This window comes from Orcinus orca, chromosome 20 (assembly GCF_937001465.1).
Source record: "Orcinus orca chromosome 20, mOrcOrc1.1, whole genome shotgun sequence".
Lineage (NCBI taxonomy): Eukaryota > Metazoa > Chordata > Mammalia > Artiodactyla > Delphinidae > Orcinus > Orcinus orca.
In genome coordinates this window covers 31,062,041-31,078,695 of record NC_064578.1, presented here as the reverse complement: position 1 = coordinate 31,078,695, position 16,655 = coordinate 31,062,041, and the positions used below count along the sequence as shown (strand labels likewise).

The following is a 16,655-nucleotide window of genomic DNA, read 5'->3' as shown; positions in this document are numbered from 1 at the left end:
TTTTCTTTGATCATGAGTATCATTACAAGCATTAATTATTTATTTTATTCTATTTTATTGGAGTATAGTTAATTTACAATGTTATATTAATTTCTGCTATACAACAAAGTGATTCAGTTATACATATATATACATTCTTTTTCATATTCTTTTCCATTATGGTTTATCACAGGATACTGAATATAGTTCCCTGTGCTATACAGTAGGACCTTGTTGTTTATCCATTGTCTATATAATAGTTTGTATCTGCTAATCTCGAACTCCCACTCCATCCCTCCCCAACCCCCGCAAAATGTCTATGTATTTAGAAAAGTAATTACGTTTAATTTAAGAACTAGATTTTTATCACTCTTTTGCATTTTTAATTTGTTAGGTACTCCCATTCAATCAACCCTTGGTGCCAATGGAGTTTTATTAGACAACCAGCCTGTAGTCAAAAAAAGGCGGGGAAGGAGGAAGAATGTAGAAGGTGTTGACATCCTCTTTTTCAACAGAAATAAACCACCTAATCATGTAAGTAAAGTAATGCTTAAAAACTACTGATCCTTGAGTCCAAAATTCAATTCTAGTAAATATACATATTGCTGTTTGTGAATGTTTTGTAGAATAATAAAGATAATTAGAAAATTAGGAGTATACTATATAGCTTTAGATTGTATCTCAGTAGAATCCAGCACTGGCTAAGATTCATGAAAATTTTAAATTTGAAAGATTTAGCTGACCTTTAAACAACTTTTTTTTTCCTCTTCAAAAAGAATTGCTTCATTGGACCAAAATCAGAATGCTAAAGCATGGAAATAAAATTGTCATTTGATGTTTTTCTACAGGTTACTTTAGGCTTAACCACCTCACAGATTTCTACAGGGATAAATCCAGCACTATCCTATACTCAACCTCAAGGAATTCCTGATACAGAAAGTCCCGTTCCAGTTATTAATCTTAAAGATGGGACAAGACTTGCAGGCGATGATGCACCGAAGAGAAAGGATTTGGAAAAATGGCTTAAGGAGCACCCAGGTTATGTGGAAGATTTAGGAGCTTTTATTCCTGTAGGTGATGCCTTATAAAACTTGGTATATTTTACTTCTATGATTGGTCACACCTATAATGATGAAGCATAAATTCTCACCCACTTATGTGTTCTGCCCAAGATTTAGGAAAATTAGCAGAAAAAAATAATGACTATCTTTCGATACAATACAATATCATTTTCCATTTTTCCATTCTGCATTCAATAAGTGTTTAAGTAATAAAAATCACCTCTCATATACAGAGTACTATCATAGACCCAATGAATATTGTAAAGTTACAAAACTTGCAATCTTTTCCCACAAATAGTTTGTTTTAAAATAATAAAAATGATCATAGTAAACATTTATTGAGACTTAGCTGTGTGCTTGGCTTTATACTTAGCATGGATTACCTAATTTAACACCCCCTAACTTTATCAGAATGGCATCATTATAACTTTATAAAGAAATGGAAATACTGAAATTTTAAATATTGGGTTGGCCAAAAAGTGCCTTCGGTTTTTAAGTAAAAATAAAAGACACATTTTTCATTTTCACCAAGAACTTTATTTAACAACATATTCACTATTTTGTTCCACTACCTTCTGCCATTTTTCAGGCAACTTCATAATTCCATCTTCCCAAAACTTTTTATCTTGTTGAGCAAAGAACTCTTCCAGGTACCTTTTATAGTCTTCCAAGGAATTGAAATTTTTTCCATTAAGAGAATTTTGTAAAGACCAAAATAAATGGCAATCTGAAGATGCAATGTCTGGTGAATATGGTGGATGAATCAGAACTTCCCAGCCAAGCTGCAACAGTTTTTGCCTGGTCATCAAAGAAACATGCGGTCTTGCATTATCCTGATGGAAGATTATGTGCTTTCTGTTGACTAATTCCGAACACTTTTCATTGAGTGCTGCTTTCAGTTGGTCTAACTGGGAGCAGTACTTGTTGGAATTAATCGTTTGGTTTTCCAGAAGGAGCTCATAATAGAGGACTCCCTTCCAATCCCACCATATACACAGCATCACCTTCTTTGGATGAAGACCAGCCTTTGGTGTGGTTAGTGGTGGTTCATTTCGCTTGCCCTACGATCTCTTCTGTTCCACATTGTTGTACAGTATCCATTTTTCATCTCCTGTCACAATTTGTTTTAAAAACGGAACGTTTTCATTACGTTTAAGTAGAGAATCACATGCGGAAATACGATCAAGAAGGGTTTTTTCTGCTTAACTTACATGGAACCCAAACATCAAAGCGATTCACATAACCAAGCTGGTGTAAATGATTTTCAACACTTGATTTGGATATTTTGAGTATGTCCGCTGTCTCCCGCGTGGTATAATGTTGATTGTTCTCAGTTAATGTCTCAATTTGATCACTATCAATTTCAACTGGTCTACCCGACCGTGGAGCACCATCCAGCGAGAAATCTCCGGCACGAAACTTCGCAAACCACTTTTGACACGTTCGATCACTCACAGCCCTTTCTCCATATACTGCACAAATATGTTTTTGTGTTTCGGTTGTGTTTTTACCTTTCTTGAAATAATAAAGCTTAATATGCCGAAAATGTTGCTTTTTTTCTTCCACCTTCAGTATTAAAATGGCTACGCAAAAATTCACCAATTTTGATGTTTTTTTTTTAAATGCACGCTGATATGACAGCTGTCACAATACAGTCTAACGAAATTGTTTTGAATGAAGTAAAGACAACTAAGTGCTACTAGAGCCATCTTATGGAAAACACCAAATGAACCTTTTGACCAACCCAATAAATAGTGCAAGGCCACACAGCTAATAGTCTTAAATCCACTGTTCAAACTGCTACACTTAAGATCTCATAAGAATACACCTTCTGGTTCTTGTCAGATGCATGGTTTATATTAGTCAAAGAGGAGAACAGATATATTAATATGCATTTTTCTTATCCTCTGAAATACTTTCTACTCACTACCTTATGGGCGTATGTCTTTCTTACTCGTAGAAATCTATTATTTAAGTTTGTAATGCTTTACTGTCAGATGCTGATGTACCAAATTTTGTATCAGTCTCCCTTGATGTTTCTATATGTTTTAGAAGGTAAAAGAGTAATGGCATATCCTCTATACAATGAAGTAAGTGGGTTTGTTCTATCTGCTTCCATTATGAAGATTAATTGGATAACCCATTGAAGTCGTCCCCTACCCCATGAACTTCTTAAGGGCTGTCCTATTCACCTTGTATCCCCAGGACTTAGCACGTAATTCCTGCTACAGGGGATGGTATCTAGCTCCTTGTAAATATTTACTGAGTCAGTGATTTAAAAAATTAAAAATGAAAGTCTTTTGGAGACTAAAAAGTGCTATATAAAGGTAAAGTGATTGTTATTTTATTAACAAAAAAATTCATTACCTTATTTTTTCATGCAAAAGAACCACAGAAGCTCCAGTCCCTAGAATGTGACTGTAATATATATTTTTATATACTTGTATCTGTAATATATATTTAGTTTAATATTTTACATTGCTATTATCGTCCTCAAGAGATAACCTGGTAGTCTAAAATAGGGAGCCTCAGTCTTGGCTTTTGAATGCCTTTCATATCCCTAATTTTTTCAAAAGATGCCACAAATTCTCAAATAAACTTTCTGTTAATTCTTTTGATTTAAAAAAAAAAGCACCAAATAAAGCTCTTGTAATTATGAGGGGAAGGGTTGTCAGTAAGGTGAGCAATCATAAAATGAGTATTGCAGTTCTAAAAATAATGAGAATTGTTAGTTTAACCCTATACTTATTAACATGTTAGAAAATACCATTTATTCAGTCAGTAAATTTTTATTGAGCAACTATTATGTGCTAGTTACTATTTAAAGGGATTTAGGATAAAACAGTGAACAATATAAAGTTCTTGCCCTCATGGCAGTTATACTCTAGTCTCTGAAGATTGTCATACCTTTCTCTTTCCACTGCAAAGGAATCTTTATTACTTTTTTTTTTTAACTTATAGGAGTTCATCATTTTCCCTGCAAATAAACCTTTTGTCCTAATTTTTTATATAACTTTATTATTAAGATTTTAAAACATTGTTATAAGTAGCATTTGTTGGAGTACAGAATACAAGATAACAACTGGTATGATTTCCAAGGGCACTTTACATTAATGGTATATTGGATCTCACACTTTGCTGTGATATCTCTACAACAAAATGATCATAGCGTGGTATATGTACTATACCAGTGGTATGTATAAACTGCCATGGAAACTGATAAAAGAATAATTACTCTGCCCAGGCAGAGTATCTGGGAAAAGATAGAAAATAGAGCTGACATGACTGGTGGATGATAAAAGAATAAGTAGGCATTTGACCAGGTTAATACTGGTCAAATGCCTACTTATTCTAGGCAGGATAAGAGGAGGATACTCTAGGCATTATAGAACAATTATGAAGAGAGTCTAAAAAGGATATAGTCATAAAACAGTGACTAGTCTGATATTCCAGAGTATGTGAGGGAATGAGTGGGGTAATAGTAATTGGATAGAAAAGATGAATTCAGTCCAGGCTGTGATGGGACTGGTATGCCATGCTGAAGAGTTTGAGCTTTAGTTTGTTGGAATTTGTAATTGTTTAGAGATGACTACAGACATCAAGCCTTACTTTGTTAACAGTTGTTAACAGAGGTGAGCAGCATGGTTTGATAGAGTTTTTATTGCCACCTGCTAGCTGCATGACCTTGAGGAAGGTATCTTCTCTGAGCCTTGATTCCCATTTGTAAAATAAGAATAATATCTTTGGGAGACTTCCCTGGTGGTCGAGTGGTGAAGACTCTGTGCTCCCAACGCAGTGCGGCCCATGTTTGATCCCTGGTCGGGGAACTAAGATCCCACATACCGCAACTAGAGAGCCTGCGCACCGCAGCTACTGAGCCCGCGTGCTGTACAGCCCACCCGCGCACTCTAGAGCCTGCACGCCGCAATGAAGACCCAGAGCAGCCAAAATAAATGAATACATTTTTTTAGAAAAGAATAATATCTTTTGAGTATTGTGAGGATTATGTGAAAAGAGATAAGAAAGTTTATTAGTGAGATGAAGAGAAATGAAAGCCACTAGTACACATATAAATGCTATCAGAGCACTGAGAAAATCTGATGTTTCACGTGAAATTCATCAGGAGAAAATGTAAAGAGGAAGCTCTTCCAGCATTATTGATAACTCCTTCAAATAACACTCTAGAAATACAGTGATCTTTGAGGGCATTTAAGGAAAGAACTAGCAATGTCCTCCTCATTTCAGGAGCCTACTTTCATACAGAAAGATAATACTGATCATTATTAATAATTGCCTTGAATAATTTTTCAAATATATAATTTGAGGAAAACGTTCATGTAACATTGTCTTATTCAGCATTTTTATTAATAAATATAAAAATATTTAAACCTTAAATATTTTTAACATATAGCTATGGGGTAAATTCTTTAATATGATCTATTGAAGATATGTGATAGAATATATATGATATAATATAAATCTTCAATATATAATATAAACAGTTGACCCTTGGACAGTATGGTTGTCAGAAGTACTGATGCATGCCACCCCCACAGCCAAAAATTTGAGTATGACTTTACAGTTAGCCCTCCGTGTCCTCAGTTCCGCATCCCTGGGTGCAGTCAACCATGGATCGTGTAGTCCTGTAGTACGTATTTATTGAAGAAAATCCACATATGAGTGAGCCTGCACATTTCAGACCCATGCTATTCAAGGGTCAACTGTATTAATATATCTTATCTATAACGTATCTTCAATTTTTTATGACTAAATTTCTTGGATCAGCTTATTTGTACTAGTTGCACAGTTAGATTTTCAAGCCATTCCTTTGTCCATGTATTTTAGAGAATGCAGCTCCATGAGGGGAGACCCAAGCAAAAAAGGCATCGTTGCAGAAACCCCAATAAACTAGATGTGAATAGTCTCACTGGAGAAGAACGTGTTCAGCTGATTAACAGAAGAAATGCCAGAAAGGTATTTATATATTTGTTGTTAATTTTTCATGTTGATTCACTGCTTAAGAGGTCTCTAGAACACTACTTCATTATGCAGTATTTTCTAACAGACCTGGTTGGGTTAAATGTAGAAGATTTGCGGGAAAAGACATGGACTACAATTTTATGCAGTCTAATTTCAAATCCCACATCTTTGTCTAAGCTGTTGAATGAAATAAGCAAGTTAGTTTACATTATCTGTGCCTAAGCAGTGGCCCTGAGCAAGAGCACTACATGTAAGTCAGTGGTTCTCAAAAGGGGGCACTTTGTCCTCCAGGGACGTTTAGCAACGTCTGGAAACATCTTCGGTAGTCACAACTTTGGAGTAAGGAGGTGGGTGTTGGGGAGGTGGTGAGCAGGGGAAGGATGCTAGTGGCATCTAGTGGATAGAGGCCCGGAATGCTGCTACACCTCCTGCAGCACAGGGGCCAACCCCTACAACACCAGTCCAAAATGTCTGTAGTGCAAAAGTCGAGAAACTCTGTTGAAAAGGGGACGCTATTCTCATCATGGCCATTATAGATTTATATATTTATCACGTGATTTTCCATCATTTGGCTGTTAAGTGCCTCGTTCTATCAAAATGGGCATATTACATAATTTTCTGATAGATGGAAATAAAATGTCTTAAACAAAGGTACCTTATACACTAATAGTATCCCTGTGTTTACCTTCTTGCTTTATTGATTGATGAATGGTAACAGGTTTTTCCAAAGTCTATTTCTGAACCAAATGTGGCCCAACATTTGTTTTCCCAAATTGTGTCTGTTTTATGTTTGGATTGGTATATGTCTCTTTTACCTCCTAAAGTAAATGATAGAACACTTGTGGCACCCTTTTGTAAGTTCATAGCTTTGACATTTTTATTGTTTTCTATTCTGATGAGCAAGCAACAAAATAAGTAAGAAAGAAGAAATGGCCTCAGAGTAAAAACAGCAAATTTCTCATTGAGTTCCTTCACTCACAAATTAAATTACCCTACATAGGTCACATTAATTCCCTAGTTCTGTCTTGCTCTCTGTTAAATGACCTCACTGCTAGTATAAAAATACATGAACTCGGGCTTCCCTGGTGGCGCGGTGGTTAATAATCCGCCTGCCAATGCAGAGGACACAGGTTCGAGCCCTGGTCTGGGAAGATCCCACATGCCGCGGAGCAACTAGCCCCGTGAGTCACAATTACTGAGCCTGCGCGTCTGGAGCCTGTGCTCCGCAATGGGAGAGGCCGCGATAGTGAGAGGCCCGCGCACCGCGATGAGGAGTGGCTCCCACTTGCCGCAATTAGAGAAAGCCCTCGCACAGAAACGAAGAACCAACACAGCCAAAAATAAATAAATAAAATAAAATTTAAAAAAAAATACATGAAGTCATTTGACTTTCTCAGAAGAAATATTGAAATTGGAAGAAAACTACTTTTAAAATAACAATTGTCTTAATATTATCGTATGCACTAACTCATTAAAATTAATACTGATTTTTCCCCAATTTTGTAGAGATAGCTTATTCAGCTTTTGTTAGTGCTTTAAAGTGATGTCATAGATGTATTAGGGGAAGAACAAGATGACATTTTAGTTGCATTTTACTTAATTTTATGCTTGCATAGATTGTGTTACAAATCTTTGCACTTCATCTTATAATGAAATTAGCATTTCTAGATATGAATAAATTTCTCTTAGCCAGTTTTAAGGAAATGGAACCATTTTTTAAATTTTTACTTGTTAGGTTTAACATTAAACACCCTAAATTTTATTTTTCATTGTTGGTAACCTGATAAAAGTCCTGTTCATTTCCTTTAGTTTGTAGATTTCTTTATTGTTCTGAGTTTCTAGAGTGCAGACTTGAGGATTGATCAGTTACTAAGGAAAAGATCCACTTGCTGAATCCCCATAAACCATACAGAGGGCCTCCAGTTTAAACTGGAGCTTAATGAAGGTCATAATAAAAAGGAGATGGCAACAGAAACTTGAGAGGCTAAGTAAAGATTATAGGAAATACTAGATAAGAATACCTATAGGTATTATAACTAGCCATATTAAACCCTGTCTATAGCCTAACAAGATATAGTATGTATTCATTCAAAAAGGTGTGGAAAAAGGAATTATTCAAGAAGTGTCTTTAGACTCCAAAGGAACATTAAATTGGTAGGTTCAAATCATTTAAACATTTAAAGGGATATGTATATTTTTATACTTTTAGGGTATCAGTTTACATAATAGATAAGTGTATGGGCTTTTGAGACCTGAGTTTGAAAGCTGATCCTAACACTTACTAGCTAGCTTTAGGCAACTTGTATAACTTCTCTGAGGCTTAGTTCCTTCATTTGAAAAATAGAAATAATACTTTCTCAAATGGATGTAGCGAGTACTAAAATAAATTATGTACTCTAAAGTCCTTAGCACAATAGTTGGTAATATGATAATAATAATAATAGCTTATATTTATTATGTGCCAGAACCTTTGCTGAGGCACTTGAATTATCTTCATAAAACCCTATGAGGGAGGTGTTGTTATCTCCATTTTGCAGATCAGAAAACTGAGGTTCAGAGAGATTTACTGGTATACCCTAGTTCATGTAGGTGGTAAGTCTGACTCCGAAGGGTATACTCTTAACTAGGCTACACTGCCTACCCAACATAGTAATTTCACAGTAAATGGTAGTTATTTATTTTACTGTTCCAGTAACTCAAAAACATTTAAGGGACTTCCCTGGTGGCACAGTGGTTAAGAATCCGCCTGCCAATGCAGGGGACACAGGTTCGATCTCTGGTCCAGGAAGATCCCACATGCTGCGGAGCAACTAAGCCTATGTACCACAACTACTGAGCCTGCGCTCTAGAGCCCACGAGCCACAACGACTGAGCCCACATGCCACAACTACTGAAGCCCGCACACCTAGAGCCCGTGCTCCGCAACAAGAGAAGCCACCACAGTAAGAAGCCTGCGCACCGCAACGAAGAGTAGCCCCCACTCGCCGCAACTAGAGAAAGCCTGCCCGCAGCAACAAAGACCCAATGCAGCCAAAATTAATTAATTAATTTTAAAGAAAGAAAAACATTTAAAATTTACATTAGCACATGTTTATATAGTATATTAATAGTTCTTGTGGATTGTGGTAGTCCTTTTTAATGTAATAAAGATTGTCAAAAGTGGTTCAACGAATACATGTGTTTTAAAAAAATAAACTCTGTACAGCACAGAATAAAAGCAAGAAATGTCTTCATATTTAATAGTGCTTTTAAGTGTCTAACGATCTGTTTTTCATTTATAGGTTGGAGGTGCCTTTGCTCCCCCTCTGAAAGATTTATGTCGGTTCCTGAAAGAAAATACAGAATACGGAGTAGCTCCTGAATGGGGAGATGTTGTTAAGCAGTCTGTGAGTATTTCATAAATAATAATTCAGACATCATTTTTTAAATTAGATGCCATTTAATTATAACTTAGATTAAATTTTAAGTTAAGAATGAACAAAATAGGGCTTCCCTGGTGGCGCAGTGGCTAGGAATCTGCCTGCCAATGCAAGGGACACAGGTTCGATCCCTGGCCCAGGAAGGTCCCACATGCCATGGAGCAACTAAGCCCATGTGCCACAACTACTGAGCCCATGTGCCACAACTACTGAGGCCCACGTGCCTAGAGCCGATGTTCTGCAACAAGGGAAGCCACGACAGTGAGAAGCCCATGTGCAGCAACGAAGACCCAACACAGCCAAAAATAAACTTATTTTTAAAAATTAACAAAATATTCCAAGAATATGTGAAGGTATTTTTTAGTTCATAATTTTTGTTTTGCAGAATATGTTACAGATTTCTCAGATGCTGTTGAGTTAGAATGCAGAATCAATATATGCTGATTTGTGTTTATTTAATATCTAAGATACTATTTGAGCAATACCACAATGAATAGTCAAAGATACTGGGTGGCAGGGGCGGGATTCTCTGGCGGTCCAGTGGTTAGAACTCTGTGCTTCCATTGCATGGGGCATGTGTTCAATCCCTGTTTGGGAAATTAAGATCCCATGTGCTGCACAGCGTGGCCTAATTGATTGATTGATTGATTGATTAAAAGGCATATTAAGAAAACAAAGATGGGGAAAGATATATATATGTAAGGTTATTCATCATAATACAGTAATAAAAATTGGAAATATACCAATGGTCCATCAGTATATTGAAAAACTGCAACTATTTTAAAAATTATATCTTAAAAGAACATCTAATGACAAGGGAGAAAAAGTTCACAGTGTTGTTAAATGGGGTAGTAGTTAAGCTCTTGGAGTATCAAAGCCTAACCATGTGGTAAGTGCTGAATAAATAATAGCTATTATGTCTACAGGTGTCTAAATAAAAAAGACAGGCAGTAAACCTATGTTCAGTATGATTCTATTTTTTTTTTTTTATTTTAGAAAAGAGGTGAAGAGAATTGTAAAATCTGTTTATATGCACAAGGGGAAGATGGAAGCACACATCCTGAAATGTTAGCAGTGGTTATCTCTGAACAGTGAAACTATGGATGATATTTTTATTTGTATTTTTTTGTTGTCGTGTTTTCTGTAGTGAACCCTAATGCTTTTGTAAAGAGAACAAATAAGTTGATCAGTTCAAAACAAAATTTTAAAATAGTCCCATGAGAGTCTTTTAAACCACTGTCTAGAGCTACAGTGTCACAAATGGTAGCCACCAGGCACATGTGGCTATTGAGCACTTGAAATTTGGCTAGTCTGAAGTAGGAGGTGTTGTAAGTGTGAAGCACTGTTTCTGGATTTTGAAGGCTTAGTTTGGAAAAATGAATATAAAATATCTCAATAATATTCATAGATGACATATTGAAATGGCAGTGTTTTTGTTATGTTAAATAGACTATATTGCTAAAATTTGTGTCACGTATTTTACCTTTTTTTAATTGTGGCTACTAGAAAATTTTAAATTACATACGTGGCTTACATTATTTCTATTAGACAGTGCTGGTCTAGTGGTTCTAAACTCCTAAAACTTTTAGGAATTTTCGTTCATTTGTTTGTTTTTTACTTCTAGGAGTTTTGAGCCTGAGAAAATCATGGGAGAATTTCAAGAAAGTAGCATAGGTTGCCCTCCATTGCCCTGGACTTGGTGCTTCCCAGTCTGCAGGTGCTACTGCTGTTCTGAGCCAAGTGATTTTTCCCCCCTGTCAATTATCTTTTTCGGTTTGGCTCTGTCTCCTTTACTCCCAAAGTGATAGTCAGGAAAGAGTCATATGAAGCATCTCATTTTAATCTTTACTTACTTCTTCTGTCCTTTGCTTATTGTTCTTCCAGATTAGAAGAGGGGCACTCCTTTAGTCTTCTAGAGCAATTGGTGATGTGAAAAATGTAAAGGCATGGCAGTAGTAACCCTCATGAAAAAATTTCTTCGGACCTTCTGTTTTCCAGAACTATTCTACTAACTTATGCCTCACAGTATAAAAGAGGGCCAGAGACCTCTTTCTGCCCTCTTAAGATAAAATGAGAAAAAGAGCTGTTTCAAGCCACTACTTATACTAAGATGAAATTGGGTTATCTCTCTCGTAATTGGTTATATCAATACAGAATAAGTTTATGAATGATTACCTATTTTTAATAGCTTATTTGTATCACAAACTAATAGCTATTGATTTTATTTGAAAATGGTTATTATTGATGGATTTTTTTTTTTAGGGATTTCTTCCAGAAAGTATGTATGAACGTATTCTCACTGGTCCCGTTGTGAGAGAGGAAGTAAGCAGGCGAGGGAGACGGCCTAAAAGTGGAATTGCAAAGGCCACTGCAGCAGCAGCAGCTACAACTGCCACCAGTATTTCAGGCAATCCTTTATTAGCCAATGGATTACTTCCAGGTGTGGACCTCACAACTCTTCAGGCCTTACAACAAAACCTACAAAACTTGCAGTCACTGCAAGTAACTGCAGGGCTGATGGGAATGCCTGCTGGCCTTTCTTCTGGAGGAGAAGCTAAAAACGTGGCTGCCATGTTCCCCATGCTGCTGTCAGGAATGACTGGATTGCCAAATCTGTTGGGCATGGGAGGACTCCTGACAAAGCCTACAGAATCTGGAACAGAAGAAAAAAAGGGAAATGACTCTACGGAGCTAGAAGGAAAAAAAGAAAGGACAGAGAGCCAAAATTCAGAGAATGGTGGTGAAAGCTCTGTGTCAAGTTCTCCTTCAACATCCTCTACTGCTGCATTAAGTGCAGCTGCAGCTGCCAACCCGTTAGCTCTTAACCCACTATTACTATCTAATATACTTTATCCAGGGATGCTTCTCACTCCAGGCCTTAATCTTCATATTCCAACTTTGTCCCAGTCCAATACTTTTGATGTACAGAAAAATAAAAACAGTGACTTAGGCTCATCTAAGTCTGTAGAAGTAAAGGAAGAAGATTCCAGAGTTGGAGATCAGGAAGACAAAGGGGGAACTGAACCGAGTCCTCTCAATGAAAACAGCACAGATGAGGGTTCAGAGAAAGCTGATGCTTCATCTGGATCTGATAGTACACCATCGTCATCTGAGGATTCAGATTCTAGTAATGAAGACTGATTCCCAGACTGCACTTAAATTATGAACTGATTTTGGATTTTTTTTCTTTAATTATTAATTGTAAATACCCCAGTGTTGAGTGCATCAATAACTTACTGACTGAACATTTCAGTTATTTGTTTAGAAGTGCAAACTGCTTTCAGAGACGTTTTGCATGTAATATTTCTTAAGATTCATAAGTTTCTGAACTCGTATGTACTATCAAATACATAAAGGTGTAAAATTACAACAAAAGGCATTATAATTTTGTTGGGGGTTAATTTTATGAAAATTATGCTCAATAAGAGTTGTATATTTAATATATTTGCAGTGAACACAGAATACTTTATGCATATTACTGATTTAATTTGAATATAGTTTTACAGCCTCCTTGACACCTATAATTTACAGATCAAAACTCAGCAATAATTTGGGCAGCTAATGAATGTCATGAAAGCTGTAGAATCTACATCACCATCCATTGCTTTAATTACATGAAAATGCTCTAGTGTTGTGATGCACTGCTGATATTTCCAATTCAGGTACAAGTGTGTTTTAAAGAAGAAATAAGTTTCCCAATCAGCCAATTTAACTGGCTACCTGTTACCTCAGCTGAGTTAGTTTAGGAAGTTTACATTCGTTTCTAATTCTGTACTTGTTTTCAGGGGTTTTTTAAACACATCCTATATATCATGTTAATCTGGCAAGAAATATGACTTGCTTTTTGCTGAGCTTAACTCTTAAAATCAGTAAAGTCATGAAATAATCCTGTGTCATGTAACTTTGGCACCCTCTAGACATATTTAGTTTCAGCTCTTCAAAGTTTGGCCTCCTATTAGAAATAATTGTCTCAGATGAGTAATGTCTGTTTCCAGGGTTCAGAAAAGGCAAACTCATGAAATGCCACTGAAAAGAACTTTCAACACAGCATACTTCATGTAAAAGAAATTGTTTGTTTGCTTTATTTGTGTAGATTTCTATTTGTGTTTTACGTCATGGAAATATTCCGGAATTAACAGATAATAGGGTAAAGTAATATGCAGATAGTCTCAATTCATTTTGAGTTTCTACGTATAAGCAAACTAAATGTTGCCCAGAATCAGTGTTGGGTTATCAGTTTATATTAAATATACTGAGTTGCCCATTTTGAAAATGCACTTTGAATAATCTCAAAAAAATATACGTTACTCCTATGAACCACAAAAAATGAAGCCAAAGGCTTCTGATCAATTTCTTAGAACCCTTTACCATGTAAAATTTGTCTGTTTGATTTGTGATACAATTTCTCCTGCTAAAGCTGCTATTATTCTGACAAGGTAGAGGTCCAGGTTCACCTTCATATACATTTAAAGCAATTAGAACTGAATTGGAAATAAAATATCATTTACATCCTAAGGAGAGACAAGTGTTAGCGTTTTTCTGGTACTTAAAAATAAGTCAGTGATAAAGTTTGCGAGGGGAAAAGTACCCCACTTCTCTCCCAGAGAAAAAATAACTTTTAGTATGTTTTGATGGAACTCTATTGCTTTGTCATGAATTAAGCAAGTATATTGGATTTTCCAAGACCTTTACCAGTAAATTATGTTTCTGTATGTAAAATAACTAACCCCTTATTAGAGAGACAGTGTTATATGTATTTACAAAATTATATAAGTTCCATTGGGATTGTATTGATTTTTGTATTTTCCCAAAATAGTACTTTGAATTGATAGTCCTTTATGCAATGTCTTAGCAATAGTCACTATAATGCCCTTCCAGGAGAAGTGGGTAGTAATTCTTCATCATGAAAATGATATATTACATATTTAGTATCTTCCCTTTGCAGTATTGCACCTTTGTTTAACTAGAATACACCTATGAGATAGCCAAAGTTTTTCAAACACAGTTAACTTAGTTTGCCGGTAAAGTATTTCAGCACCATCCACATTTCCCTTCTCTCCCCCTAGTTATACCCACATGATCTTCATTCCTTTCTGTCTCCAATTTAAAATAAAGGGGAAAAAAGCCCTAGATCTTGTCACTAAAATCTAATTTATATCAAATTTATGAGATAAAGTATTTTCCTAATTATGATCAAATGAATTTGGTTAACATCTTAGTGATTCTCTTTCTATGTAATAAGGCAGTTGCAGTTTTCAAAGCATTAAGGCTAGTATTAACTTTAAACATTCTCTTGGGTTTCAAGACACTTCTATCTAGTACTGATTGGGGAAAAGTTGTCCAGCTATCAGCTTAAAAAAACGTTCAAACATGGTTGTGTAAAGTTAAGGGTTATAAGAAAAGAAATCAGTAGAATTACATAATACTAAAGTTGCAGTTGAAAGGATATCCAAGTATGTGTTGGTAGTTACTAAAAGAATTATAGCTGTTATTGCCTTGTATTTATAGCCCTTGTTTCAGGTTTCATGATTCAAGTCTTAGTCCAATTTTTCTTTTGGACATTGCAATATTTACCAGTTGTGTTTTGTGTAGTCTGAATTTGCTTTCTGTAGTTGAGCAAACGTCTTAAAAAGTCATTTGTAATTTATTAAATTACTTTCTATGATGTTCTATAGAGCAAATGGAAGTTTAATTATTTTTTATTAAACATATTCTTTGACTACCCATGATGTCAGCCTCTGTACCTGACAATGTTTTTTTATTTTTATATATAATTTATCTTATTCCAGTTATGAAGGAAACCATAGTCATAAATCTTTAAAAGGAAAGTGGAAGAATTTTTAAGAGACAGAAGTTGGCTATAATTATATCCACAATATTATTATTTCCCGAAGTTTTCTTCCCCTGGACCTTTAAAAATCCCGAAAGACCCAGAGATATACCTAACCTCTTAAAGAAGTCCATTTTGAAGATCAGTAATTATTTTTTCCCTTGGTCTTAGAGACTTTCCTAATTCATCACTGTTGTTTGCAGTGTTTTTTTAATAAATATGAAAGAAATTTGTTTTTCCTCAAACTATAAAAGTAGAACAGTGGAGTCTCATCACCCCTCATTTAACTTGAACACATTCAACTATACTGCCATGCTTTAGAAAACCTTTCTTTTTTGTAAAATATACTAAACTAAGTCAACAGCTTCATCTGGTGCTCACCCAGAGGATCAGTAATATGTTCCACTGCTGGAGGAAGAATTGGCTGTGTTGGATGATTTTGAGAGAAGATACACTATGTATAAAATGATGTATTCTGTATATTTTGAGCTGTAGGAGGGAAAAAAGTGGTTTGGGGGGAGAGTAATTTTTGACTACAAGTAATGTTCACCTCATTCAATAAATTAAGAACTTAATCTCTACATAAATGCAACTTCAGTACAGTAAGCTATTTATTTTAAAATGCAGAAAAACAAAAAAAAATTAAATAATCCATAAACCCACCCTGAAATACTGTTCATGTAGCTATCCAATCTTTTTATATGTATGTTATATACATGTAGTGGGTTGAATAGTGTCCTACAAAAATGCATGTCAACCCAGAATCTCAGAATGTGGCCTTAATTGGAAATAGGATCTTGGCAGATAAAATTAGTTAAGATGCAGTCATACTAGATAGGGTGGGCCCTAAATCCAATGACTGTTGTCCTTATAAGAAGAGGAGAGGACATGAGAAACACAAGGGATAGGGCCACGAGGCAATAAGCAGAGATTGGTGCTGTGCAGCTACAAGCCAAGGAACACCAAGGATTACCAGCAACCACCAGAAGCTAGGAGAGAAGCATGAACAGATTCTCCTCCACAGCCTCCAGAAGGAACCAGCCTTGCCAACACCTTGATTTTGGACTTCTGGCCTGAACTGTGGTAGAATAAATTTCAGCTGTTTTAAGCCATCCAGTTTGTGGTAATTTGTTACGTTAGCCTTAGGAAACATACATTTTCATATTAAATCAGTACTATATGGGACAATATTGGCTGTTTTGCCTTTAATATACTGGCCTCTATGTCAGTAAGTATCTTGCAATGTGATTTTTAATACATATATTGCCCATACAGGTGTTATTTATTTAACCAGGAACCTAAAAATGGACATTTGAGTTTATATATGCATTTTTTGTATCCATCCCTAATGATTTCCTTAACCCCTAGAAGTGAAAATACTTCTGT

The 16,655-nt window shown here is 35.6% G+C and overlaps 1 protein-coding gene across 21 annotated transcripts in view; it reads left to right on the top strand.

Moving 5' to 3' along the window:
- CHD9 (chromodomain helicase DNA binding protein 9) overlaps positions 1–15,163 on the top strand; it is a 244,238-nt gene extending 229,075 nt beyond the window's left edge. For all 21 annotated transcript variants that reach the window (XM_049703938.1, XM_033418941.2, XM_033418942.2 and 18 more), the window contains 5 exons: positions 374–513; positions 828–1,049; positions 5,886–6,014; positions 9,302–9,406; positions 11,702–15,163. In XM_049703938.1, the coding sequence (XP_049559895.1) occupies positions 374–513; positions 828–1,049; positions 5,886–6,014; positions 9,302–9,406; positions 11,702–12,580 (1,475 nt within the window). In that variant the 3' untranslated portion in view covers positions 12,581–15,163. The remainder of the gene's footprint in view (positions 1–373; positions 514–827; positions 1,050–5,885; positions 6,015–9,301; positions 9,407–11,701) is intronic.
- Positions 15,164–16,655: the final 1,492 nt, after the last annotated feature.